The sequence below is a fragment of the Herpailurus yagouaroundi genome, unplaced genomic scaffold, assembly GCF_014898765.1.
Source record: "Herpailurus yagouaroundi ecotype Mexico unplaced genomic scaffold, PumYag 163, whole genome shotgun sequence".
In the NCBI taxonomy this organism is placed as follows: Eukaryota; Metazoa; Chordata; class Mammalia; order Carnivora; family Felidae; genus Herpailurus; species Herpailurus yagouaroundi.
This window is the reverse complement of record NW_024412404.1, coordinates 25430321-25457270: the sequence shown is the minus strand read 5'-3', so window position 1 is coordinate 25457270 and position 26950 is coordinate 25430321. Positions and strand designations below refer to the sequence as shown.

Here is a 26950-nt window from a genome sequence, read left to right as displayed (position 1 = left end):
AACTCTGAGCTGACCCCAGAGCTCCATTCTCCACACGATCCTGTGATCACTACATGCTGATTAGCAAGTATAGAAAGCTTGGCCCCAGGTAAAAGAGCACCTCTGAGCCCCAGTCCCGTGCGGAGAGGCCGCCCAAGGACGTGCTGGCCCAAAGCAGACTCTCCCAAGAAGAGCATGCACAACATTTGCCGCCGGAAGTAGAAACACAATCCTCAGGGGCTCCATGCCTCACCATGGAAGGCCCCAGCAGGTTCCAGTGGGTTCCAGGGCAGCGTGCCCCCCTCATGCCCAGGCTCATGAGCACCTGGCAGGATGCAGGTGGTAGGTTAGCAGTTGTGGTCCCAGGCCTGCCACTGGTGGGAGACCAGACCCTGAGACACTTCGCCTTGCAGAAGCCTCTTCTCACGCCCAGGCTTGTCCTTCCTAGCAGAGCTATTGTGCTTTGAGCGATTTATGGAACTACTACATTAGCATAGGTCTGGACAGGTGGATCCCGAGGTCAGATGCCCATGCCCAGCACAGCCCTCCCCGTGCCTGCTTTCCAGTGCCTAGCCTCCAGACTCACAGGGGACAGACCCTGAGATGAGTGGGGCAGGCAAGGCAGCCAGCCCGGTGCCCTCACAGGGAGAGATGCCCTCATTCTCAACAGCCCAGCAAAGGCCAAAGCAGCCCTGCCTCTGCCCAGGGACAGAGCCAGGAGAGCCCAGAATCATTACTCCTAAAGCCTGGGCCCAGGGGTTAGAGACAGCTCCAGGCACCTACCTCAGCGACCTGGGACGAAGGCCCCAAGCCAGCATCTGCTGGGGCCCTTTAGGGGCCAGGAGCTTCCAAATACATGAACTTGAGAGGTTCCTTCCATGATTCATGTGACCTAGGGTCTGCCTGGGGAGGGATTGGGTTAGGAGGGACAAGGCCACTGAGCCTGAGTCCAGGCACTTACCTTGACCTTCGCAAAGCTTCTTCGTCAGGATCTTGCACTGTGGGTAGAAAATTGCTGATCAGGAGGACTCAGGAAACATAGGAAGAAAACCCTCCAGAGCTATGGACGTTGAGTCCCCTCCAATAACGGAACAATTTACTGCCCCTAACCTGAAAATGGTGGCAGGGAAATGCTGTGTGCTGGGCAGAGGGCAGGGGGAGAAGGGGGACACAGAGGAAAGGGTACAGTTGGGAGGGAGACCTCTGAGGTCCTCTTATCCCAGCTCTGGGCCATCATTTTGCCCACAAGCCACCTGGCACACGTATGGCCTAATGTTGGAGTCAGGGAGCTGGGCAGAAGGCCGGTGTCACTCAGTAACCTGCCCCGAGGGGCCCAGAGGGGCTCAGCACATCGCTAGCTCTCTGTGGAAAGCAGCTCATCTTCAAGGGTCAGGGGGCTTGACTCCCTGGCTTCTGTGGGCCTTAGGACTGTGGGACAGGGCCCTCAGGGCCCCTCAGCATCTCTCATGCTCCAACCCCGGCCTCACTTACTGTATTCCGTCCCTGTCATCTGGGCCAGGATGCGGAAGGAGCGAGACTGCAGGTTGGAGGAGCGGCGGGCCCACTCATCAGCCTCATCTTCTGGCTTGTTCTGGTTCTTAATCACCGCCTGGTACACGGGAGAGGCGCTGTCCACCGTAAGGTCTTTAATAGGAAGGCTCCTGCAAGGCAGAAAGAGGCCGTGAGTGAGGGCTAGGCTGGAACCCTGCTCCTGTCCTCCACTACCCCCATGGCTCATCTGCTCGCACCCCCACACCCGGCACACCGGTTGGTGGCCCCTACTTGCCTCAACCCCCCTCCCCCATGCCCTTTACCCACTGCCATCTGAAAGCCTGAGACAAGGGCTTGGCCTGGGTCCTCAGTGCTCAGGGTGGCCAAAGCGAGACGGTGATTCCTCTGAGATCCCTCTTGGCAAACCTCTGCCCCACCCCGGGCTAACCCTAGGCACAGGCCTGAAGACCCATCCACATCCCAGGCCCCACCCCCTTGGGATCTCCTTTAAGGAAATAGGAGGCAGAATAGGTCTTTTGAAATAATTTCAACCTCCCTGAACAGCTCCTGAGTTTGGGGCAGGGTGACAACAGACCATTCGGGGGACTCAGGTTTCTTCAGGGTCAGTTCCTTGTCCTCCTCGTACCTTTGGACCCCAACAGTGAGCCCCCAATGCCAAGCCTGCCCTAAAAGTGGACTGGGACTTCTGCTCAGCAAAAATGGGCAGGCTTGGTGGAGAGGTGGTGTGAGAAACAAGGCAACCAGGCTTGTGTGGTCTGGAACTGCCCGCAGACGGGGGAGGCAAGGTGGTTCTGGCCTGGGGTCCTGGGGGAAGATCTAAAGGAAGGATCATTCTTCCTCTGCTCCAGGGCAGTGCAGCCTTTGGAGGGGAACCTGGTGACCTTCCTTCAGACTCCCAGTGTCTTGCACACAGCAGGTGCTCAAAACTTACTTAAATGAATGAATCCTACAGCAGAGCCACAAGGGACCACAGAATCTCTTGGGTCCAGTGCCTCCTAGCCTTAACCAGACTGCAAGGCAGGTTGTGGGGTACCCACTCACCCTGGCCGGCAAGGGCTGGAGGGTTCTGGACCCTCCAACCTACCCTTCCAGGAATCAGGGTGGACTTGGGATGAGTTCTCAGCCAGCACAGCCTGGCTCTCTACCCTATGGACCAGTGGCCCAGCACTCTCCTCTTACAGATGCTGAAACTGAGGTCCAGAGCGGCTGACCGACTAGCTCCAGGTGTAGGGGCCTTGCTGAGTCAGAACTCAAGCTTCCTGGCTCCCCACCCACTGTCCTTTCCATCAAACTGCAGTGATGTGGGCTCAGAAAGGCCACTTCTGCCCACTGGGGCCTTGTGCACCCCAGATGCTCCATGCCTGGAAACATGGCCCGGCTCAGACACTTACTCTGTCCACTGCCTCTGCCTGCCTTCCAGAGGGCCAGCTGGCTAGGAGAGGGACCTCTCCAGTGCCCATGTCTTGTAGCCTCTCTGCAAGGAGCTAAATGCAAGCATTGGCCTGCTTTTCTAGGCTTGGTCCCCAGTGTCTGGCTCAGAGAATGCTCTGAGAACAGAGAGGAGGAAGGTGATGAAAGGTGGCCAAGACTGGGGCAGAGCCCCCACCCCAACTGCCCTGAAGGCTCTGCCTTGCCCTGGAGAGCTACAGGTACTGGCAGCCTGGGATCAGATGGGGAAGACCAGCGGATCCCTCTGGGGTCCAGCAGGGAGGATCCTGGAGCTGCCCACAGAGCAGAGAAGAGAGTGGGGTCTCACTGGGAGAAGCCATTTCTGGCATAAGGAGGAGTCCCAAGGGCTCCCAAAGCAGAGGCAGGATCCGCTACCTCTGGGTGAGAGGTGCAGTAGGAACGCACAACCAGGGCTCCTTGGTCTGCCAGAAGGCAAGGAGGAAGTGTGGATTGTGCTATGGGAGAGAGAAAGTATAGACCCAAGCCCAGGTCCTGCCCTTGAGCCTCGCTACACAGCTTTGTGGTCCAGAAAGCAGACGGAAGGTGTTTGCTGCCATTTCTCCAGAACATGCCCTGGAGGCGCTCCCCTGTTCCTTCCACAGCTCCAAGGGCTCGAGAAAGCTCCCAGTAGTGAGTCCTCTGGGACTCACATTATTGGCACCATTTCCCACAATGCTGTGCAAAGACCAGGGACTTGTGTTGCTGCCACGACAGATACTGGGGGTCAGATGAAGGAATTCCCATTCCTTTTGAGACTCCGGGCTTCAGGGAGAATATGTATAGGCCCTATAGTCCTGGGACCCTGGATCTGGGGTTACTCTGGAGCCACTCCCAGTATGGTCTTCTTGCCACCGAAAACATTCCGCAGTCACCACAACATTCAGGTCACCTCTGGACACTTAATTCCACTGTACGCTGCTCCCCAAAACTGACTCATCTTTCACCTCCCATGGGTGGTACTGGCAGGTGCTGGCTCCTCCAGATCCACCTCCCGTGAGGGTCCTAGGAAATGGCTTCCAAGGGCCCCCTCATTGCCCTCTTCCCTGAATAATGGTCCAGTGTGCATTCAGACATTCAGGTCTATGCTGTCCCAGTGCAGACAGGAAAGGCTACCGGGAGCCCCCGCAAAGCACAGCACAGAGATACTCTTCCAGCCTTGGGTGCAAGGGAGGTGGGGTGATGTCATCACTCTGATTTCTGTGTCCACAGTGACATTAGTTGAGGCCAAGCCCCAAAGCACTTGCCTGCATAGGCTGCTGAGCATGTCGTTTGGCTGTGAGGTGGGTGTGAGGAAGAACATGGACAGAACCACTGTCCTCAGGCATATCCCACCAAACCCACACACCATCCCTCAACCAGACAGACGACGATGACGACGACGACGACGACGGAACAGACACTGTGGGGTCTACTTACGCCAGCGGCGATGCCCTGCCAAGCAGAAGAAAGCCCAGCAGTGAGTGTGTGTCCATCAGGGGATGGCAGAGGGGCGGCGCACACGCAAGGGAGCAGGGTTAGGGTCAGAAATGAGTTACGGGAGTGGGGCAGATAAAGGAGGAAGAGAAAGAGACAAAAAGAAAACTGTCAGTGAGGAAGGAATCGTGGGCATTAACAGCAGAAACGGAGCACCTTATGGCACAGAGGGCTAGCTCTTACCCACCGGTACCATGGTAGCATCAGCCCGGCAGGACCAAGTTAGAAGGAAGGGGAAAGCATGTTGCTTCCCAGGCACACAAGGGAAGGGAAAGGGAGGGAGGGGAGGGGAGAGGAGGAAGGTAGGGGAGGTACTCTGAGAAGCCTGGATTAGATCAATGGTGCATCACGTTAAAATAAATCATGGGTGCCCTAGTGGTAAAACCAAATGAGAGCAGTCTTTTTCCCAAGGTGCAGAAAATATAAACTTAGCGAAGAGCAGTTCTTCCATTATTTTCCACTGAACTTCCCTTTGGTGACGTTTGCGACGTTACCGCTTTTAAAAGCGCAGCAAGGACACACATGGCAAACAAATGTTAACAGGAAATCCCTGTTAACTTTTTGGCTTAGTCGAGCAGCCTTGTTTTCCTGGGTACATATGAGCTAATGGTTGTGTTTTTAAAACTTGCGTGGTCATAGTTTCTGCTTTGAATGGTGGGATTAAATAAATCAGCACTGTCCAGAGTTGTGCAAAAGAGCGATAGCTCTGAGCCTGGCTGGTTTCAGACTCATGGCTCCAGGGCAAGGAACCTCTGCCCCCTGGTGGTGGCCCAAAGGAAGCACTGTGTCCCTTTGGGGGGTCCCCAAACCCCCACACAACACTCCATCCCTTTGGCCCCTGGAGCCTGCCCTTATAATGTGTACGTACGTCATGGCCGCAAGGGCTGGATTCTGCCAAGGTCAAACACTATAGGAGTTATCTGGAACTTTTAAACCACTTTACCCCTCTGACAACATCTGTTTTTCCTAGCTTCAGAAAAAAAGTACAACCATCGTTTTAAGATTTCTTGCCTTGAGGTCTGTGAGTTCGAGCCCCACGTCGGGCCCTGTGCTGACAGCTCAGAGCCTGGAGCCTGCTTCAGATTCTGTGTCTCTCTCTCTCTCTGCCCCTCTCCTGCTCGTACTCTGTCTCTCTCACTCTCAAAAATAAATAAATGTTTATTTTTTTAATTAAAAATTTTAATTAAAAAAAGATTAAAAATTTTTAATTAAAAAAAGAAAAGATTTCTTGCCTTGAGTTGGTTGAGATCCTGACTTGGGGATAAGATGTTGCCCAAAGAGATAATCAGTCAATTCTGAAAGTCAACAGCAATGATATTCTCAAATAGAAAACAGTGTGCATGTGTGTGTGTGAGAGAGAGAGAGACAGACAGACAGACAGGGAGCAGATAGAGAGAGAGAAAGAAACAGAGACAGAGAGGAAGGCAGAGATAGAGAGAGAGACACACACAGAAAAAGACAGATACAGGGAGAGAGAGACACTAAAAGAGACAGAGAAAGAAAGAGACTTTCTTATTAATGTTTGCACTATTAGCAGTTTTTTCCACAAATGATTTTCAGCCAACTCTTTCCCTATTCAACACTCAAGTTCCTCAACCATTGCTAACAGGCAAATTCCAGGAAACAAGGATGTCCTAAATCCCATTGCCCTGAGACTGGGCTTCCCTGGAACAAACGGGAGGGCCTGGGTGCTTCCCAGGCTCTGCAGTGGGGCTGACTGCCAACAGCACCTTGGATGGTTGGTCCAGAGGCCCCTTCCCAAACAAGAAACCTGGTCACATATTTGCATTGCTCTCATCATTGGAAGAACGCAACAACTTCCCCCAAAGAATGGCTTAGTTTGTGAGAAGACTGGTTTATCCAGAATGTGGCCCGGGATTCGAGAAGTCTCTTTCTAAGCTGACCCCCTTGTGGAGCCTGGGAAAATGCAGAGGCTTTGAAAAGCACTCGGAGCAACCACCATATTCTTCAATCCTCCACCCTTCTAAAGCTGACTGTGAGACTGATTCTGAAGAGAGAACACCGTGTTCTGGAAGGGCCCTGGCAAAGTCTGGCTCCCTTCGAACAGCTGTGCCCTGAGAGGCCCAAGGCGAGGGAGGAAAGCTGGTCCCGATGCCTAAAGTCTCTGATGGCGCCCGGCAGCCTGGTACCTTGGCCTCCACTAGTGAGGAGGCCCAGCCAGTGGTGTAGGCGGTGAACGATGAGCAACTGTGGAGGAGGGGAGGCGCTTACCCACTGAAGTCACTGCCCTGGGCCTGGGCCTGTCCAGCAATGGCGTCCATGATGGCATCCTGGGAGTACATGCTGATGGGTGTGTTGTACTGCGCATGGATGATGGTGGCCTTGCCGCCCAGCCCCTTCACTTCGATGGGCTTGTGGGTGGACAGGGCAGAGTCCTTCAAGGCACTGGGGTTGAACCGTTCCTGGTAGTCGGCGCTGGGGGAGGGCAGCAGGGGGAGCAGAGGAAGAAGGGGAAGGGAGGTAGAAGGAGAAAAGGGCAACAGGTGGTGTTACACAGGAGGTCAAGGTGAGGGCTGGTGGTAGAGAGACCTCCCAAGGCCTGATCCCAGGTAAGTTACCCAAGCCCCCTGAACTGCAGACAGCTGGGTCTGGTAGGGAAAATCCTCAGGACCCTCCCCAAAGCCCTTTGCAGAAGGTTTTCCTTGCCCATTTTGGCTTTCCCAGTTCCTGGGAGTTCTCAGCTCAGCCTGAGCCACTTCTCAGGGTCAGCAGGGGGCGCCAGGCATTGAAAGCTCTCTCACCACATCAGCAAGGAAGCAGAGACAAAAGGGGTTGGGGGTAGGCGACAGGAGCTGGGCCACGCGTGAAAGGCAGCGGCAGCCCAAGCAGGGTCCAGAATGCCCCAAAGGCGAAAAGCAGCCCCACTGGGCACCCATGGGGATTCTGAGTAAGGTTCCTCCACGAAGGGGCTCGTCCTGCTGGCTACCCTCTCGGTTGCCCAGGGCTCTGATCCTCCAGATGCTTCAGTGCAAGTGCTTCTTCCTTGGAACAGGACTCAGTCTGTTCAGTCCCCCTCTAGTCCAACTAGCTGTGTGGCCGCCAGTCTCTGCCAATCGAGGCTTTTCCCTCCAACAGATGAATGCACTCCTGGGGCAAAGAAGGTCAGGCGCAGCCCTTCTGCGAGTCCGTCAGGACAGAACTGTCTTCAGGTTCACGTGGAACCCAGCATCAGCTCGGCACACGCTCCACCCCCCGCACCCCGCACCCCTGAGCCGGCCTGCTGGTCTTAAGCAGCTGCAGCAGGAAATGGGGAATGGAAAGGGCACATCAGACAGAGCCCTAGCACCCCTCCCCGAGGCCTCCACTCCACACTTGTAGCTCCACACACATGCAGGCTCGCTCAGGGACGCGAATGCACCCCCACTCACACATGCACACGCATGTACCCATGCTGACACAGGCGCACGCTGTCCAGGCTAACTGACACGCGGACGCATGCGAGGACAGGCACACAAGCGCACGCGCATGCTTTCCTTTGATACTAACTTGGCTGGAGAGTTGGCTACCACCTGGGGAGGAGAGAAAGAGCAAAGAAGACAGGACTATCAGCATGAGGTCCCGCCAGGGGCTCTGAGCGCAGGGACCATCCTCAGACCGGCCGTCGTGGGGGCCGCGCCAGCCCTGACTGGCATTGGGTGAGGAGAGCGCCAAGGAGAGGTGGCAGAGCTCAGAGTCAGGGTCATGGCCTGTGAGTCTGGGTCAGAGGTGCTGATGGCAGTGTTTCCCCCTCAGTAGGTTCACAGCACCTGAAGCTCCGCCAGGGATAAGAGTTTTCTAGTCCATCTTCGTGGATGCTTGTGTACCATGTATGTGACTCCGCCACATACAGCCCGGCTGGAGAGCCCAAGAGAGGAAGATGGAGAGGGAGACAGGACCAGCTGTGACTGCTCCAGGCAGAGTCAAGGCCGGACGTGCCTCCCAGCCAGACAGCAGCTCTGGACTTGCCCTTGATTAATGGGGACCAGCTCTGGAAGTTCTGTTCCCTGAGCAGGACTGGCAGTACGGCGGGGTTATCCACACCCCCCCCCCTGCCCCGGGATGTACTCTCCCTCCCAGAGGAGGGGCAGGCAGTCCTGGCCCCTAAAGGCCCTGTGCAAGGTCACCGAGGCAGGATGGAGGAACGCGAAGGCTCAGGAGAAGTACGGGTCCAAGGCTAATTGCAGGTAGGGCCCCAGCCAAGGCAGCTTGGACACAAGATGAACTCCACCCTCACTTTTGTCTAGAGCGAGCCTCCTGGAGCATCATCTTCTTGGGGCAGGCATTGCCTGCATTAGGTTTCCTTAAATGCAAATTCCTTGCAGGGCCGACCCTGACAGCACCAATGGCTCCGTCAGAAGAGAGGAAAGAGTGCAGAGAGGGGTGTACCTGCCCCCAAACACTGCCGCCATCCCAGATCTGACCACTCCGGGCTCTGGCTGCCGGAACCTGGGCCCCAACTTGCCTGACCCCAGTCATTCCTTGGCCACCACTGAGGGGAACCAGGCCAAAGCCAGAGGGCCTCTAGCCCCAGGCCCTACACTGTCTCAGAACTGATAAAATTCCCTCTGTCCTCTAGCTTCAAACAGCGATGAGAGGAGCTATGTTAGGAAAGGTCTTCTATCCCTTCTCCATTTCTGGCCAGTGCCGACAGCTGCAGGGTCAGCTCTTGCCCTGGCCAGCCCAGTGCCCCCTACAGAGGGCAGTGTTGGCATGGAGGCACGGGGGGGGGGGGGGGGGGGGGGGCAGCACGTGTCAATTAGTCTGGGTGTGCTACCTCTGCCCTTCCCTGTCCCAGCAACTGGTAGCCGGCACCTTCTTTGGCATTGACTCCCGCCCCCTGCTTCGCTTCCTCCTGAAGATTTGGGGGCTGAGAGGCCTGCAGCAGACAGCTCAGAGAGGAGCCAGCACCCAGGTCTTGGGGAGAATAAATCAAAGATGTAAGACCTGCCCAGGGGCCCTTGCATTTAGTGACTTGCGGGATACTGCCCTTCAGGGCCAGCTCACAGAGGATGAGAAGGCGGGCGGGATGGGTGGGGTGGTGCTGCAGGGATGCTCCAGCCCAGCCTTTGTTCTCTCCACTCCTCCCAAGAGGATTCAAGCTGCCAAGAAATCACATCGCAAGCTGCCCAGAGAGGAGGGGAAGGAGCTTCCTTTTGGAGCTAGGCAGGACAGAGTTCAAATCCTGACCCTGCATCTTCTTAGCACTGTGACTCTGCGCTGTTCCCCACCCGCCTCAGCCTCAGTGTCCTCATTCACAAAATCGAGATGGTGGTGCCCACCGTATGGGCGAGCTGTGCGGATTAAACAGAATCCTGAGTGTAAAGCCCTCAGCATGGGTTTGGGGTACAACAGATGGATGTGAGGATTAGCATTTGCCAACCCTGTCACTTTCGAGCACTCAGACACTCAGCAAAGGTGGTGGCCTCAGCCCATCAGAGGCTGGCTTGGCTAGCCCAGGTCAGAGGCTCCACCCTTCCAGCCAGCACTGCCCAGAGACCACGGCATCAGCCTCTACTGTGGATGAAACACTGCACTCCTTCCCCCAGTCTGTCTACCTTGGAGAAACTGTTGACCTGCTGTTCAAGTAACAATTTAACCCTTGTCAGGTTCTGCACCAACAGGAAAGCACCACTGGAACCATGGGAAGCAGGGGTGGGACTGGCCTTTGACTTTCCTGGGCAGGTAGTTAGGTCCCCACCACCAGGAGTCATGCTGACCTGGGTACCAGCCCCATCTGCCACTCATGAGCTGTGTGTGACCTTGAGCAGATTACCCACTCTGGCCTTCTATTTTCCAGCTATAAAATGGGGAGGGGTGCCTGGGTGGCTCAGTCGGTTAAGCGTCTGACTTTGGCTCAGGTCATGATCTCACGGTTCGTGAGTTTGAGCCCCGCGTAGGGCTCTGTGCTGACAGCTCAGAGCCTGGAGCCCGCTTCAGATTCTGTGTCTCACTCTCTCTCTGCCCCTCCCTTGCTCATGCCCTGTCTCTCTCTGTCTCAAAAATAAATAAAACATTAAAAAAAATTTTTTTAATGGGGAAAGTGATACCCAACTCTGAATTTGCTGAGAGAGTGTGTTACATAAAGCACAAGACTGCCTTAGGGCTCCCAGTCCAGACTGAGGGCTCAGTAAGGGGAGACATTACTGTCACTGATGGTGGCCCTCATGGAGGTCTCAATCTGTCAGAGGCTGACTTCCCTGCCAGGAGCCAATCCTAGAGAGGACCAGAGAAAGCTACCAGAAGGACGTCATTTCTACTCTGCCATTCCTTGAGTTTTCTGGCAGAAGCCTCTTGCTGGAAAAAGCCCAGGAGTTTATGACTTTGCCAGTTTGGTCCAAGGAAGCCTGGATCCAGGTGCCCGGCCTGTGAAACATCCAAGGCCAGCTTCACTCAGGATCCCAGGAAGAGCTGAAGGGTATGGGGAAACTGGGAAACGGAGGGGAGCAGTGAACTGGTGGGGCACAGGTACCTTCTGTAGCAAGAGCAGTGGGAGGGCATGGGCGTGGGTCAGACTGACTCGGGTTCTAATTCTGACTCACGAGGGCAACAGCTTCAGGTAGCACACGGCAAGTGTTCCAGAACAGAGCTCAGTGCTGCGCATGTGGGGTCTCTTTCCATCCTGCCAGTAACCCTGAGACATGGACAGGCTCATGTCCCTATACAGAGGAGGAGCCCTGAACCCCTAAGCACTCGCCCCTATCGCCTTGCCTCAGCCTACTCTGCCTCTAGAGCAGGAGAAGACAATTATACCAAACGCATGGGCAAAGTTAGAATGAGATCTAACAAGCATGAAGGGCTTAGAAGCTAGGACGTGCTCAGCTTGGGGGCTCCCTCCCCTCGGCCTCTCCGTGATGCCCACCCCGACTATAGGTTCTTTTAGCTCCTACACTTGCAGAGTCCATCGGCTAGAGCTCAGGGGGTGGAGATTAGGCTACTATTCTCCTGCACAGCCCCTTTCTCCTCCCGGTCCTGCTTCCTTGCCTTGTTCTATCGAGGGTCAGTCCTACAAGCCCCTGACACTCACTCCATTGCTGAATCTTCTGCACCCAGCTCAAGTGCTCCCTTCTCCAGGCAGCCTGCCCAGACCACTCCCAGCCTTAAGGAACTTGCCTTCCCACCTCTCTAGTTCTTCCCTGCTCCTGCCTCAGGGCTCCTAGAGGCCACCAGCCTGAGGCTTGCTCCAGAGTTCCTAGAGGGAGCAGGCTTCATCCCATCCTGGGAAACGGGCTGGTGTGAACGTTTTGAGAGTCAGTGTCTCACATTCGGGCTTTGCTCAGCCACTTAGAAGCTGGACAGCTGGACTTCGACTTAACCTTCTCTGAGCCTCAGGTCCCCCCTCTGCAGGAGCCAACACGTCACGCCAGGCTGTGTAAAGCAATGACACATCCAGCTCATGGCAAATATACCAACGGCATCATTACTTGTATTGCTCTCAGCTTGTGCCGCCTCATGAGCCGATTGAGGCCAGCTCCTCGCTCTGATCGCCCGGCCAGGCCTCTGTGAGCACTGAGGACCCCGGTGGCCCCAGACCACCAGCGGAGAGCTGCGCACCCGTTACCTACCCTCCTGGGAGTCCAGCACCTGAGGCCTTCCCTCGGAGGCTCATCTGATACATCTGAGCCATCTCCCTCAGGGTCTCTGCCGAGTACAGGCCAATGGGGTTGTTATACTGCCTTGGCTGGCTCGAGCCCTGTGGGACTTTCAGGCTGAGTGAGTCCAGGGCTCCCTCCGGGCTGGCCTTGGCCTGTGGGCTGCCCCATGGAGGGCCGGGGTCAGAGGCCTCTGTGTGTGAGGAGAAGACGGAGGTCTGGGAGAAGGAGGAGCTAAAGGTCTGCCTGAGCTCCGGGGTGCCCGGGGTGCCCGGGCTGGCCCTCGCCTCAGGGTTGGGGCTGAGCGCCGCCAGGCTGCCGTTCGTGTCCCGAGCAGGGTCCTGGCACAGGGCAGCGCCATGCAGGGGAGAGAGAAGAGAGCAGTTAGAGGCCACACGTGTCCCAGTGCGTCTGCATGGACCTGAAACAGAGGTGTTAGTGCAAGCGCCCAGCAGCCTACCACCCCGCAGCCTGCAGCCCGCTGCACAGAGCTCAAGAGGGGCCGCCCAGATTCCTGAAAGGGAAGCGTTTGGCCGAGGGGAGGGTGGCGAGGGAGGGAGGGAGGCATACAGTCCCTGGCCCTGAGGCTAACACCCACTTGGACAAAGTGCAAGCCCCACACGGAAGGCCAGGCCAAGCCAGCCTGCTTACGGGGCTGGAGGAAAGGGGGGGTGGGTCTCTGCTGGTTGGGGGCAACTCCCTCCATCCTCTGTCTGCTCCCTATTCCCCTGAGTGGAAGAACCTGGTGGTGCTTCCTGGCCTCCTGATGGCGGTGGGCACAGCCTGGCCTGCTCCACTGACCCCATGTTGAGATGCCCCCACATGGCCAGTGAGAGGGCCCCCAGGGCTGGCGGTGGACAGGCAGGGTGGAGGTGCAGGGGGGTATCCGGGGGCTGACATTTGGTTCCCACAGGCCACCTCTGCCACTTTTCCCAAGTAGCCCTCTGCTCACTTCCCCAATCTGTCACCCACCCCAGACTCTGGGTTAACCTCTTCCTGTCCCCTGCCCCAACCCTGCCTATCGCCCACTCTGCCCCACTGGGCAGACAGGGGTCAGTCTGAGGTCATTCAGGGACGGGTGGGGAGTGGGTCCCTGCAGGACGGGTGAGGCGGGCCTCTCATGCTCTGGGCCAAGTTGCTTGGGCCCAAGGGGTTTATCTGCTTACAGGGAGCTGGGAAGGGGTAGCAGTCACGGTGGTGAGGTGTGCCCACCTTGTACCCGCTGTTTGGCTGCCACTAGCACTTCTGAGTGGGCTAATGGGGCGTGTAGTCAGGAGGGCAAGTGGAAACCAGAAACAGAGATCCTATGTCAGAGGAGAAGCTCTGAGGGGCAGCAGGTCCCTTCAAGCCTGGGGTGGCTGACTCAGACTGGGGCCTCTAGCATCATGCCCCAGTCATCCCCCCTCCCAGCACCCTCAGGAAAATGAGGGTCCGAGCCTCCCGGACACTTGTCCCCACCTAGTTGGAAGGATGATCCCTCTCCTGCGAACACCACTTCCTAAGCTGGTTTCCCACCGGCCCAGCCACAAGATCCGGGGTGTTGGCTAGCCCCCCCACACTCGGTAGCTTGGTATTTCATGGGGGCTCGGATGCCTCTCCCTGGAGGCCTGCCCCACCTCCCTCAGGGTCAGCCATGGCAGGGGCAGGGGTAGGGCAGGGCTGATCCCACCACCTTGCCCCCATGGGGCAAGGGTCAGGCAGGCAGATCAGGGGCTCCACCACAGGACCACAGCGGAGAGTGGAGCCTGCCGCAGCCAGTCAGCACCTACCTTCTGGTGGGGGATCACCGGCAGAGGGGACTGGACCGGGGGTGCTGTTGTGGAGATGGGGACGGGGCGCTTCGACCTGGAAAAACCAGAAAGGGCACCAAGTGAAGACAATTGCTGCTAGGACCAGAACCAGGAGCTCCTGCCAGGGCAGAGTTGGTGACAGGAGAGGTCAGAGAGCCTGAGGACACGCCATGAACTGGGAGACCCCAGAAAGGCACTGGGCCTGACCAGGTTGGAGAAATCATGGCCCTTAAGCACTTTGCACCCATGAGCCTCTGTTAGGTCCTTGGGAGGCCGTCTGGGGTGAAGAGAAGGCAGGGAAGACCCTGACTTTCAGGCCTGACTGCCCAAATGCTGGCAGCAGTATGACCACCCTCACCGCACCCTCAAACCTCATCTGTGAAGTGAGGCACAGATGTGGCAGGTGTTTGATGGTGGCTCGGGCCTGTCCTTCTGGTCCAGAGGCTGTCCTTACTTTCCTGTGCAGTCCTGTAGCACAGGCTGGGCCCATGTGACTGCTGTCAGACAGCCCCTCTCTCGAGCCCCTGATGCCCACACCCCAGGCTCCACCCCCTGCTCTGGAGAGCTCCCACCTACTTCTGCAGCGTGAGACTCAGGTTGTAGCTGGCAGACTTGATCTTGTTCTGGGCTTCCAGGTGGGTCATGGTGTCTGTGTTGATGCCGTCAATGGCCACCACGAGGTCACCCTGGCTGAGCTGGGACTGGGCGGCCTTGCTGCCCGGTGTGATCTGAGAGAATTGACAGATGGGGGATGAACATACGAAGGGTGGGCCTGAGGATGGGCCAGTCCTCGGGGAAGAGTCGCCTGGGATCATGCAGTAGAGGCCCGCCATTTCCTCTTTCACTCACTGCGACCAGTACCCACTGCTCACCAAGCCTGATTCCTCTTCCTGGCACACGGCTACCTCATTTCCTAGTGCTCTGTGTCTGAATGCAACCATGATACTAGCTCGGGCTAGGGGAATGTGGATGGAAGCAACGTATGCCACTTCTAGGCCTGCCCCTAGCAACCATGCTTGCCATCCTGCACTCTCTCTGCTTGTCAATTGATTGGATGCAGAGGACCCAGAAGAGGACAGCTGAGCCACCAACAGAGGGACCTGAATCCTAGAGTCACTGCTGGGAGGAGAGATCGTTAAGAAGTACTGCATCAGATGTTGCATGAGTGAGAAATAAGCTTCTGCTATTCTAAGCCATTGAGATTTGGGGGCTGTTACACCAGTTAGCCTACTATAACATCTGTATCCTCAAAACCCATGGAGCACTTTGCAGGCTCCAGGAGAGAGGGTATATGTAAGAGCTAAGATTGAGCATCACCACAGAGACTCTGCCAGGCGAGTAGGCAAGACAAATACACCCTCACAAAAGCATCCCAGGACAAGTGCCTAGTGCTCCCGTGGCAGGAAGGCAGAGAGCTGGGAAAGCCATCAGCTCAGCCTGGGGAAGCAAGATCAGTTGGGACATGGGGCAGGGTCCAGTGCTCTGTGGTTGGCTTCACACTTCCAGAAAGGTGGGGGGTGGGGAGTGCAGGTATGGGGCCCACATTCCAAATCCTGCACACTCATGACATCACAGCATGTTAGAGTCTGGGGGACCCTACCCTACATGGCATGATCATACAGAATGTGATAGCTGCGACACACCAAGAATACCCAATCTGATGTCAGGAAGGCCACACTCCCAGTGTGGGACATCCTGTGGGGTGTCCCGATGGCTCAGACTATACTCCCAAAGACATCGTGCACAAAGCCAAATTCTGCCTGCCTGGCCCTCAGTACTAGCACGCTGAATTTGGTCGTGGTCCCCCCTGCAGTGATGTCACTGGAAATGCAAATTCTGGAGGGCCTAGGTGTATAACTTGATGGCTGGCCCCTAGGGACATTACATGGAATGTGATCAAGCTTCTCTTCTAAAGCTGTCTCATAGAATATCATGGAGACTGGCTTTACCCCAAGCACCCTCTCCCCATGACACCACATGAAATACCATGCAAGCCCTACCCTCTACTGATAACACAAAGAATGACTTTATGACTTGATCCCCATGACATCATGTGGAGGCCCCCCCAATGACATCATGTGGAATGCCATAAAGGCCTCGCCCCGCAGTGACATCATAAGAAAGAGGAGCCTCTGGGAGCCACCCCCCACCAAGTTGTAACTAGAGGATATCCCTTGGCTTTTCTTCCACAACATGCCCACCAGCCAGCTTTCTTTCCTGGCTTCTCTGGGCACACCCCAGTTACTTCCATGTCTACCCCCAGGGACGAGGCTGGCTTCTAATGCTGGCAGAAGCCACTTTCTGGCCCCGGCCTGGGGGACCATCCTAGAAGGAGTCCAGAAAGGACCTAGGGAAAGTCCCACACCCTGGGTGCCAGGTCTGGGTGGGCCTCTGGCCAGGCCCCAGGCTCCCAGAGATGGAGGGAAGCCTCCTACCAGGCCCTTCACAAGGAACTTTTATCCAAACCAGGGCCACCTGCAGTCACCAGTCTCCAGCCCATTCCCAAGTGGGCTCTACAGGGCAGGCCAGGAAGCCTGTGTGCTAGCCTAGTGATAGCAGGGAGAGCAGGTGAGCCCCCACTGTGGACCCGCTCTTTCAGCCCCAGGGATTGTACTACTTTCTTAAACACTGACCACCCTATGCCCAGAGTAGCCTCCCCTCACCCCCAAATCTGCCGAGATGAGGCAAGGATAGTAGAGAAACAACCCATAGACTGCCAGGAAGCCACGTTGTCTGGTTTGCGAAGTCCAGCCTGCCTTCCTGGCTCCCACTGGGGTATCTTGGAACCACTTGGGCTTTCTCAAAATACACATCCCATATCCCGAAATTCATGGCTGCAGGGAGCCTCTACTGATGACAGGAATACGTTGTTGCCTTTGATTTGGGTTGAACAAAGGGTAAAAAACAACAGAGCAAAAGAAAACACTTTCTAGGCTAAGAGGGGACTCCTGAGAGCAAGCTGAGTTGCCCAGCTGGGCCCATCTGCAGAAAATCACCTTTATGGACACCTTCGGGCTTCACGTTCAGGTCAATGCTATCCCAGACACTTATTTTTTTTATAGACATCTGAAGAGTTCTACAGTGAGCACCCACGTAGCCACCACTGAGGTTCTACCTTAGCATTTGTTCAAGTTGCTGTGTCACATGTCAGTCCCCCTGACCATCCATCAGTCCATCTTAGCTGGGAAGCATTTCAGAGAAGATAGCAGTTACCAGTGTGTCTCCATTCAGGGTGAATTTTGCAATGCCTCTGTTGTCCTAGTGGACTGCCCATAGGGATCCCCCACAGCAGGACACCCCCACACCAGGGCTCCCCTACAGTAGAACACCCCACACCAGAGCTCCCCTACGGCAAGACACGCCCACACCAGGGCTCCCCCAGATGCTTCTCACCATCTACAGAGAAGGGGGCCATTACTCTGCAGCAAGGAGCTCCCAGGTCGGGCCACTATAGACCCCGAGACAGAAGGGCAGGCTTCATGCCTGCAGAGATGATGCCTGCCAGGGAGGACCGGAGCTGTGTCCAGAAGCTCATGGAAGCTGGTGTGAGCAAGGACACCAGAATGACATCCAAGAGCTGCTGGGGCCAGATCGGCCAGGACAAGCCCTAGGACTATCTGGAATGCCCTCCCTTCGGAATTGCCCTCAGGACATCTGTCACCCTCGGGCGTGGGGTAACACCATACCTTCCTACCGCCATCCTCTTGCCTGGTCCTGCCTGACTCCCCCTCGTCCTCAGGTATAGACTGAGGTGATTCTTATTCCGTGGGAAATGTTCAGTCTCCCCAGAGCCTGGTCAGTAGCCAAACTTCCTGAGGGGAGCGCCGAGCTGGCTCCTGTCTGCCCTGGCGCCTCTCTTCCTGCACCTGTGTCTGCTCATCAGGGCTCAGCTGGCCTGGCTTTTGGCTGCCCTAAGCAGGGCCCATGACCCCTGGGGCTGATGGGGTGGAGGGTGCTATAATTCTCTGCTAGGTGGGCGATCTTCTGGCTCTGCCTGGGTCTCCTGAGAAGAGGCAGGGACCCTAAGGAAGTCACCCCTGCTCTGCCCAAGGGCCATCAGATCCCCACGCCCTTCTCAGGAGCAGCTTGCCCTGCAAAAGGGAGGGGCCACCCTGGGACCCTCGCCTGGAGCCCAGGGCTCATGAAGCCTGCAGTCCAGGCACGGTGTGCCCCGCGTAGCTCTTGTCTGACTCTGCCCCTCTCTCTTCGATCCTTGTCCTACAAAGGACCCGAAGCCACTACATCCTCGGAGGATTTTTTTTTTCTTTTAAGTCTTTCTATCCTCTTTTGAGCATTTGAAAAACTCTTCATAACCACTGTTTCGTCCCCATTCCACTTTTTCAGTCATCCCCAATCACCAGCTACCTCTCAAGTAAGGGCCCAGCTGTGGGCCGAGCTCCAGGAGCGCCGGCCTGTCTCAAAAGCTCCTTGGGACAGGCTTTAGGTGGTTGGGGGCCAAAATTGCCCCCAGGCTCACCTCACGGGAGCCCTTCCTCTTTGTTGGGCTGTGGTTTAGGGCACCTGACAGGGGACACAGGGCTAGCTGGTGCCAGGGAGCAACTGTGGCTGCCTTGAGGAGAGGCAGTAAAGCAGAGAGCACAGACTGGTCTGAGCCAGATCTCAGGGTACAGAGCAGCCTCCACGCCTTCTGTGTAAAGACAGAAATAATGCCTTTCGCCCAGGATTTCTGTGAGGATTACATTTTTAAATAGGTTATTCTGTAGGGGCACCTGGGTGGCTCAGTTGGTTAGGCATCCAACTTCGGCTTAGGTCATGATCTCACAGCTCATGAGTTCGAGCCCCGCATTGGGCTCTGTGCTGACAGCTCAGAGCCTGGAGCCTGCTTCAGATTCTGTGTCTCCCTCTCTCTCTGCCCCTCCCCCCTGCTCATGTTCTGACTCTGTCTCAAAAATAAATAAACATTAAAAAAAATTAAGCAGGTTATCCTGTAAGGAGGTGCAGAGCTAAGAAAGTTTCAGGGAAGCTCCCAATGGAGGGGGTACAGGGGCTGGCCCCTAACCCCTATCCCCCAAGGGTGCCAGAGGGGTGGAGGCTGGGAAGTTGCCTCCTTGGTCCCCACATGGAAATAAGATCTGGGACTGGCAGAGAGTGGTGTGTAAGGGGCCAGCCCCAACTGACCAGTCCTGAGCCAGCCTGCTGTCCCTAGAGGGGCCTGAGCATCAGCTGGAAGAGTGGAAGTTCTGTCCACAGTCCCAGGGAAGTAAGGCACTGGCCAGGGCTCAGGCACATACATGTAAGGTTTTTATTTCCCTAGCTCCCTGGCAGCAGAGGGGTAGCTGGGCTCTGCAGAAGTGCTCAGCCATCACTCTCAGTGCTCAAAACCAGACAGGCGCCTGCCTTCTTTCCCTCTAGATACGTACGCTTGCCCCCCGACCAGCCCCTGCCAGTGTAGGTGGGGCAGGGGCTGGAGGGGAGGGCAAGGGTATGTAGTAGATGCTGTGTACTGTCCAACTTCCAGCATCTCCTCCCAACCAACCCAGGCTGACCACCCCAGGAGATTTCCCATGGAGCTCGAAGTGCATTTAACATTATGTGATCAAATTACTGTCACGCCATGCTCTGCTCCCTTCCCATCTGGCCTCCCCTGGGGCATCGCTCCATCCTTCATCCTCTAGCTGGAAGCTTCTGTCTCCCCATGACCCCGCTCCCCAACTACACCCTGGCTGATAGACAAGCCAGAGTCTTGTCTATGCTCAAAAAGCCTCTCCTTGCCCAGAGAAGATTTGTAGGGCAGTGAAAATATTTTCTATGATACTACATGGTGGATCCATGTCATTATACCTTGGTCCAAACCCATAGAATGCACAACACCAAGAGTGAACCCAGATGTAGACTATGGACTCCGGGTGATAATGATGTGCCAATATAGGTTTATCGTGAGTGACAAATGTGTCACACAAATGGGGGATATTGATAACAGGGGGAGGCTATGCATGTGTGGGGCTGGGGGTATGTGGGAATACGCTGTACCTTCCACTCAATTTTGCTGTGAACCTAAAACTACTCTTAAAAAAGTAAGTCTTGGGGCACCTGGGTGGCTCAGTCAGTTAAGCGTCTGACTTCACCTCAGGTCACAATCTCATGGTTTGTGAGTTCGAGCCCCGCATCAGGCTCTGTGCTGACAGCGCAGAGCCTGGAGCCTGGAGACTGTTTCGGATTCTGTGTCTCCCTCACTCTCTGCCCCTACCCCGCTGGTACTCTGTCTCTCTCTCTCTCAAAAATAATAAATAAACATTAAAAAAAATTAATTCTTTTGGGGCACCTGGGTGGCTCAGTTGGTTATGCATGTGACTCTTGGTTTCAGCTCAGGTCATGATCTCACAGTTCATGAGTTTGAGCCCCACGTCTGGCTCTATGCTGTCAGCACGGAGCCTCCTTGGGATTCTCTTTCTCTCTCCCTCCCTCTCTGCCCCCCACCCCACTTGCATGCTCTCTCTAAATACATACATACATACATATTTTTTAAAGATTAAGTCTTTTAGGGTGCCTGGGTGGCTCAGTCAGTTAAGTGGCCGACTTTGGCTCAGGTCATGATTTCACAGTTCATGGGTTCAAGCCCCGCATAGGGCTCTGTGCTGACAGCTCAGAGCCTAGAATCTGCTTCGGATTCTGTGTCTCCCTCTCTCTCTGCCCCACCCCCACTTGCTTTCTGTCTCTCTCTTTTTCTCAAAAATAAACATTAAAATTTTTTTAAAAATTTAGGGGCACCTGGGTGGCTCAGTCAGTTAAGCATCTGACTTCGGCCCAGGTCGTGATCTCGTGGTTATGAATTCGAGCCCCACATCGGGCTCCGTGCTGACAGCTCAGAGCCTGGAACCTGCTTCGGATTCTGTGTCTTCCTGTCTCTCTGCCCCTGCCCTGCTTGCGTTCTCTCTGTCTCTCAAAAAAAAAAGCATCAGCAAAAAATTAAAAAGAAGTTAAGTCTTTAAAAAACGGATCTCCCTGCCTTAGTTGCTCCAACCAGCTCCTGTCATGTCTCTCCTTTCCTTCACCTTCAGGCTTCTCCAAGAATGACCAGCAGGTCCTGCCTCTGACTGTCTCCCATCCCTCTCACACCCAGCCTTCTAGCATCAGCCCCCACCACTCCACACATGCAAGTGACCTCCCTGTACCCCAAACCAGGAGTCACTGGTCCCCTCTCTTGCGGATCACACCCTTCCCTGCAGGACCTTCTGAGTCTCTCTCTTCTGCTCCTATTTTCCCACAGTTCTCTCCTGGATGTCCTAGGTGTCACTCTCAGTGGGCCCCAGACAACACTGGGGCATGGTAAAGTCCACTTCATGCCTCTTAGGATGATCCCAGCATAGAGGTGTTTCCTGGCTCCAAAGAGGTGGAGAAGCTGTGTTTGGGAATGTGAGGGCCTCCGGTGAGGGGGCCTTTGCAATCATGGACAGTCTCTGGATGATGGGGGACCGTGCAGAGAGGGACACGGAGGGAACTGGGGACACAGTTCTGGGAGGCCTGCCCCAGAGGGACCTAGTAGGCATTACTCAGGAAGCCCGGCCTTCCTCACACTTGCTGCTGTCCTACAGTGGCTTAAGCCTGAGGAGCCCCGGGGGCTGCCCATGAAGTTGCCCTTGTCCTAGGTCTTGGCCCAAGGCTTTGGAGGGTCTGCTCCTCAGGGCCCAGCCAACTTCATGCCCACTCCCTTCAGGGCCCTCACAGAGTCAGAGACATCTCTGAGTACCTGGGAGGGAAGCAGGGCCTGGGCACCTCCAAGAATGCATTCCCCAGCCATGGGCCTCTGTCCGGTTATCTTCCCTATTCCTGCATCTGGGAAGGCCCCGGCCAGCCTCCCAGCAGCCCTCCGGAGGCTTGCCTGACCTTCAGGGTGGCTATAAACAGCACAGCCTGTCAGCACTGCTAGGTGCTGCCCAAGAAACAGCAACTACGGCCTCGAAATTCCAGGAATTGCCGGCACAGTTGCCCCAGAATAGTCTCGGCCTGTCCCCCTCCCCCTCCCAGGGGACCCTCCGTCCTCTGCGTCCCCACTGTAGCTAGGAGATCTGACAAATACTGGAACCAAAAACAGCAAAGAAACAAAGGCTTCTGGGCTGGTGCCCCAGGAGAGCCTGCTAGGCCGAGCGAATAAGGCTGTAAGAGATAGAGGCATTGGTGCAGAGAGATGGGCACCCTTCCCCCCTCCCCCCACCAGGGTCCAGGCTCAGCCCCATGGTTCCCCCATCCTCACCACCACCTCAGTGGAACAACAGGTGCACAGAATTTTATAACTGTGAGCAGCAGAGCCAGACAAAAACACACACTTCTTCAGTAGAGTCAAGGGCTGCACGACGCACCAAGGACAAGGCCCCAGACCACAGCCCCTGCCTCTGCCCCAGCTCTTGGACCCGAATGGGCTGGGCCTTTGGAGCTGCTCCTTAGCGGCTGCTCCCACCCCTCCCCCACTTCCTGGAGAATTGGCTGCGGCTGGATGGAGGGGCGGGGGGAGAGGGGAGCTCATGTTGCAGACCCAGCCGCACCTGTCCAGGATAAATAAAGGCATTTCCCCTCCACCCTCTCATTCTCCCTCCTGAACCCACTTCTCTGTGGATCCTCAGAAGGGAGACTGGGCGAGGGAGGGGGGCTGCTACAGCCCTAAGGTTGATTCTGGTGGGCAGGGTCGGGTGGGGACTGGAGGTACCACCCAGCGTGAGGGTGGCAGCCTTCTTCCAGGAGGAGCAGCCTATGTCTACAGCTGACAGGGGACAGGCCCCATTCAGTACTTTGTTACTAATCCCCAGCCAAAGGGCTGAGCAGCAGGCCAGGGAGTTAGGGGTTCCTAAGGTCACAAGAGCTCCTGAGCAAATCGAGCCTCGGTTTGCCCCGCTCTGAAGTGAGACGGTAATCGCAGCCCCGCCTGCCCAACCACCTCTCTCAGGACTGCAGTCCAGGTGCCCAGGGCTATTGGCCCTGCTGAGAATGAGCGAGCCCTGCCTTTGCTGCCCCCATCCCTACCCCGCTGCAATATGCCACCACTGCCCTGTTGCAAAGGCTCAGGCCAGGACACTGGAGCATCCGCTGGCCCTGCATCCCACTGGGCAAGAAGTTCCTGGTCCAGAAGGGCCTTGAGAGCCCCAGCAGGAAATACCACAGCCTGGTGGGAGTGTCTTGGGCCCTACCTGGCCAGTAGCACTGAGCCTGGGATGCCCAAGCCCAGGATATCAGTGGCCCACCCGAGAAATTTGTGAAGAGGTTCTAAGCCCTGGGGAGGATCCAGCATCCATCCCAGCCTGTTCCCAGCCTTGATGACTTGGGGCATGGCTCTGAAGGAGGCTGAGAGGCCATTGTACCTATCCCCCGATGCCCTGCATGAGCCGCGGGTTCTATTTTTAAAGGTCCCCCTAGTCATTGGCTCCATGACATCCCAATACACCCTTTCCTTGCAGTGAGGACATTCTTCCTGCTGTCTAGCTTAAGTCCTCTGTGCTGCAATATAAGCCCTGGGCTGGCTGAGGCCAGGTGGTGCATAGATCCTGGGTGAGGTCATTGACTATCCTGGGTGCCACTGCGACAGGAGGCTAATTTCCACCTGCAGGGATGGGGCAGGGAGCACCAGCATGAGGCCTGGAGGACTGTAGGGCTGGGGGAGATGTGGGTTCAGTCTGAGGCATGGGAGGCCTGTGGATCCATGACAATGAGGGTAGACAGCCCCTCCTTGGACATACAGGAAACCTGTAACCACCTGAGAGCAGTGCAGGGTCCAGTGGGGGAGGGGCAGTGTCCACTGGGACTCAAATGCCCATGTATCACCACATCATCAGGCAGGGTGTGCAAGGCTCTGGGTGTCCTTTTGGTACTGCACCCTGCGGTTTCTGGGACAGTGGGTCTGAAGGGGTGGAGACTCAAGTCAGATGAACAAGATCTCCGGCAGGATGGAGAACATGGCCACTTCCTGGGACTAGAGCTGGGCCAGTGCCCCCCGCTGGAGGAGTGTGGCTTTTGTAGCTATTATGAAGTTCCTATGTCACCCCTGAATGGGGCTTCTCCTTCTTCGGATCCCCCCCCAAATACCCACACCAAGTTCCACAAGCAGGATCGCTCCTCCATGGGGGCACTGGCTCCCTGTCCCCTCTGCCAAGCACTGACTGCCCACCTCAGTGCCTCCCTGCCCGCGCCCACCGTCCACCCCCAGAACCACAGCAGAGCTCTGCTGCCCTGAGAAGACACTGCCTCCCTGTCCCCCGGTGGGCAGCAGTCCCAGCTCCCTGGCCCATCCATCACCCTCCAGTGACAGCCTGGAACCTCAGCCTGCCCCCTCGTGCCCACACCAGCAGCACAGGAGCTCAGCCTCAGCCCTACCCCATCAGGCAGGGCTTGCCTTTGCCCTCCCACATCTCACAGTCCACCCTGAGCCTCAGGGCCTTCAGACTCACTGGAGAGAGGGTCTGAGACTCGCAGCTCAGCCAGACTCGCGGGAGAGTCCTTTGACAAGTGTTGCCTGAATGCTTACTGTGTTCAGGTGGTACAGGTGCTGGGAACACAGCAGTAGTTAAAACAAAGACAGATTCTCCCAAGCAGATCTAGCTTATCGCCTCTCTGGACTTGAGTGTTCCTGGCTAGGCAGTAGAGCTACTCAGACAATCTCTAGTGATCTGTGACATCCCCAGCAAGTTGTTCCCTGACCACAGACACTCCAGAACATGTGGACCATTTGCCCAGGTGAGCATGAGGCATAAAATGTCAAACAGGTAGGCAGAGCCGCTGTGGCTGAATGGGTAGGGGCCCGGCCAGGTGAGGGAGGAAACCAGTAGGAGATCCCCAGCAGGCCCAGGAAAGGGGGTAGAGATGAGGCTGCTACCTGGGGCCTGGGATGAAGGGGGTACTGGAGCCCAGTTACCAGCCTAGCCTAGCCTTGAGCCCCAATGGCAGGGCAGCTGAAGTCACCAGTCTGTCCACCTATCTATGTGCTGGCCTGTCACCTGCCCTCTCCATGCTAGGAGTGCTCTCTCCCCAAAGCAGCTGCCCCCTTCCGTGGAGATGGTCCAGGCTGGGGAGCACCTTGAGCCCACCCTCCCCAGGGAAGGGCTTAGGAAGGCACTATACTCTGTTCACCAGCCTGCCTACCCAACAAACTTGGCCTTTCCTTCTTGGCTCAAAACACCCACCGCTTGCCCATGTTTCACACTCACAACAGGTTGGCGAGCTCAGGTAGACAACAGCTATGGCCAAAACCAAGGGCCTGTGGCCGACAATATCCAGTTGGAGCCAGTCCCAGCCCCAAGTCTGCGGATGGGACATGCTCTGCTCTCCGAGAGCCTCAGGGAGGACAGCAGAGGGATGCGCACACCCTCCTCAGAGTGTGCCCCGCCCCTGTGGGTGCCAGGCTGTGTGGGCAGTGCACACTCACCCGGGAGATAGTGAGCGGCATGTTGAAGTCCTTGCCCCCCTGGAGACGGAAGCCCCAGGGCCCAGGCCCGGTCAGGGTCACGCTGTAAGACATGCTGGTGCTGAGAGCGGCAGCCTCTGTGAACAAGAGAAGAGAAGAATGAGAGGGCCCTCACGCACCCACCTCCCCAGCCTATACCTGGGCCCCTACCCCCGACCCCCAGCCTTGCCTGCTCCGTCCCTTGCTGCCTGGCCAGGCTGTGTGGAGCTCCTGAGAGGCTCCTAAGAATAGCTGGGAACGAATGCCATCGACACTGATATCTGCCCTCTGCTGCGCCCATAAATGGACTGTAACCCTACACTCTGCCCGCCCGCAGCCTCCCACCGTGACTCACACGGCTAATATTGCCCCTGGGGAGGGGTGTCCAGCACCCAGCACCCCCCAAGGGGCAGGATGGGGGACTGGCCAGGTTAGTGATAATGCTCTCTCCTCCTTGCTCCCTCTGCCCTTTAGAGAGCCCAGATGTGTGTTCTCTCGGCCCAGCTCAACCCACCCATTTGCCCAGAAGACTGGGGCTTTGCAATTTGTGTCTTTTTGCCCTGTGCTCCCTGGTGAGGACTCTGAGGTTGAAGCTTACCCAGTAGAAAGCCTGGGACCAAGCTGAGCCTCCAGCTGGTCTGGACAGAGCTTCTGTTCAGGAGACTGGCAATTGGTCCAGGGTTGTCCAGCCATAAAAATGATCAACTAATAACTGTGTCTATGGTCATGGCTGAGCTCAGCTCCAGGTCCCTCATGCCATTATCCCCTCAGATTCTGAGAGGCTGCCACCTTGGCCTGCAGGAACCAGGGTTCAGAGAGGTTAAGTGCCTTCTCCAAGGTCACACAGGGAGTGGACCCAGGCCATGCTGGAGCACCTGAATGGTGCTCATTTCTATTGGGCTTGTGCCAAGTAATGGGTTCCCCATGGCTGCAGGCACCTCCCGATTCCCAGGCCAGGCATGGGGGCGAAGGGCACAGGGTCTTGGCACAGGGTCTGAAAGCAGGTCGGAGGCAGGCCCACACCCTCCAGACCCTCTAGGGGCCCAGAGGTTATTCCTGGCTCTCCTGTCTCATTTGTGCTCTGGAAAACTTGACAGCAGCATGGAAAGCTCCAGCTGCCAATGTCGCACGCCAGGCCCCCATGCCCTTTGCACTGGAATGGCAGTGGGTAGGGAGGAGGGGAGGAGATGCCATTTGCTCAGCTGCTGGGATGTGGGGCCAGAAGGCATAAGGAGGGGGAAGTGCGTGCGGTGTGTGTCTAGCTTGTAACCCAGAGACAGTGTGTTCTGGGTGGGGACCTGGGGGCCTAGGCCCCTTGGGACTCCAGCCAGTGTGTTCTTTGGGCCAAGATACCTCCAGAAGCCCTTCCTCAGAAGACACTTCAGGCCCTGTGTGGTCTGGAGATAGATCAAGGCCCAAACTGGCTCTGATTGGAGAAACCGAGGCTCAGGGAAGGTGAAGGTGACAGGGCTGGCAGTTCTTTGGCCCTCTGGGAAGGCTCTAGCCTTGGCTAGGCCCTGAAGACTCAGAGTGGGCCTGGGGTGTGACGAATTCCCAGTTGACATCACCCCACCTCATGGCCTGGCACATACAACATGCATGGTAGCATCCCCACATCACAGGGACATTTGGTAACTTGCCCAAGTTCACAAGAATATCAAGTGGACGACGTCAAAGAAGGACCTGTATTCTTTCCCCCATTACACCACCTCTTCTGTTGGGTATCAGACAGCCCAGGCTGCCCCCCTGCCCAGGTCTGGCCCGGGCAGCCA

General features: G+C 56.4%; 1 protein-coding gene and 1 long non-coding RNA gene across 10 annotated transcripts in view; one reads left to right on the top strand and one right to left on the bottom strand.

Moving 5' to 3' along the window:
- Positions 1–25901, bottom strand: part of LDB3 (LIM domain binding 3) — a 64017-nt gene extending 38116 nt beyond the window's left edge. For 2 of the 9 annotated variants that reach the window (XM_040485627.1, XM_040485630.1), the window contains exons 1-9: positions 25369–25496; positions 25161–25276; positions 14369–14520; positions 13772–13847; positions 7921–7943; positions 6646–6849; positions 4357–4371; positions 1471–1640; positions 941–977 (exon numbers count right to left, since the gene is read on the bottom strand). In XM_040485627.1, the coding sequence (XP_040341561.1) occupies positions 941–977; positions 1471–1640; positions 4357–4371; positions 6646–6849; positions 7921–7943; positions 13772–13847; positions 14369–14520; positions 25161–25253 (770 nt within the window). In that variant the 5' untranslated portion in view covers positions 25254–25276; positions 25369–25496. Of the gene's footprint in view, positions 1–940; positions 978–1470; positions 1641–4356; positions 4372–6645; positions 6850–7920; positions 7944–11975; positions 12344–13771; positions 13848–14368; positions 14521–25160; positions 25277–25368; positions 25497–25776 lie in introns of those variants that run through there. The other 7 variants (XM_040485628.1, XM_040485631.1, XM_040485625.1 and 4 more) reach the window with 5 other exon arrangements.
- Positions 4739–26950, top strand: part of LOC121036893 (uncharacterized) — a 25028-nt gene continuing 2816 nt past the window's right edge. The window contains exons 1-2 of the long non-coding RNA XR_005793523.1: positions 4739–4854; positions 13243–13251. This is a non-coding gene — a long non-coding RNA (uncharacterized LOC121036893). The remainder of the gene's footprint in view (positions 4855–13242; positions 13252–26950) is intronic.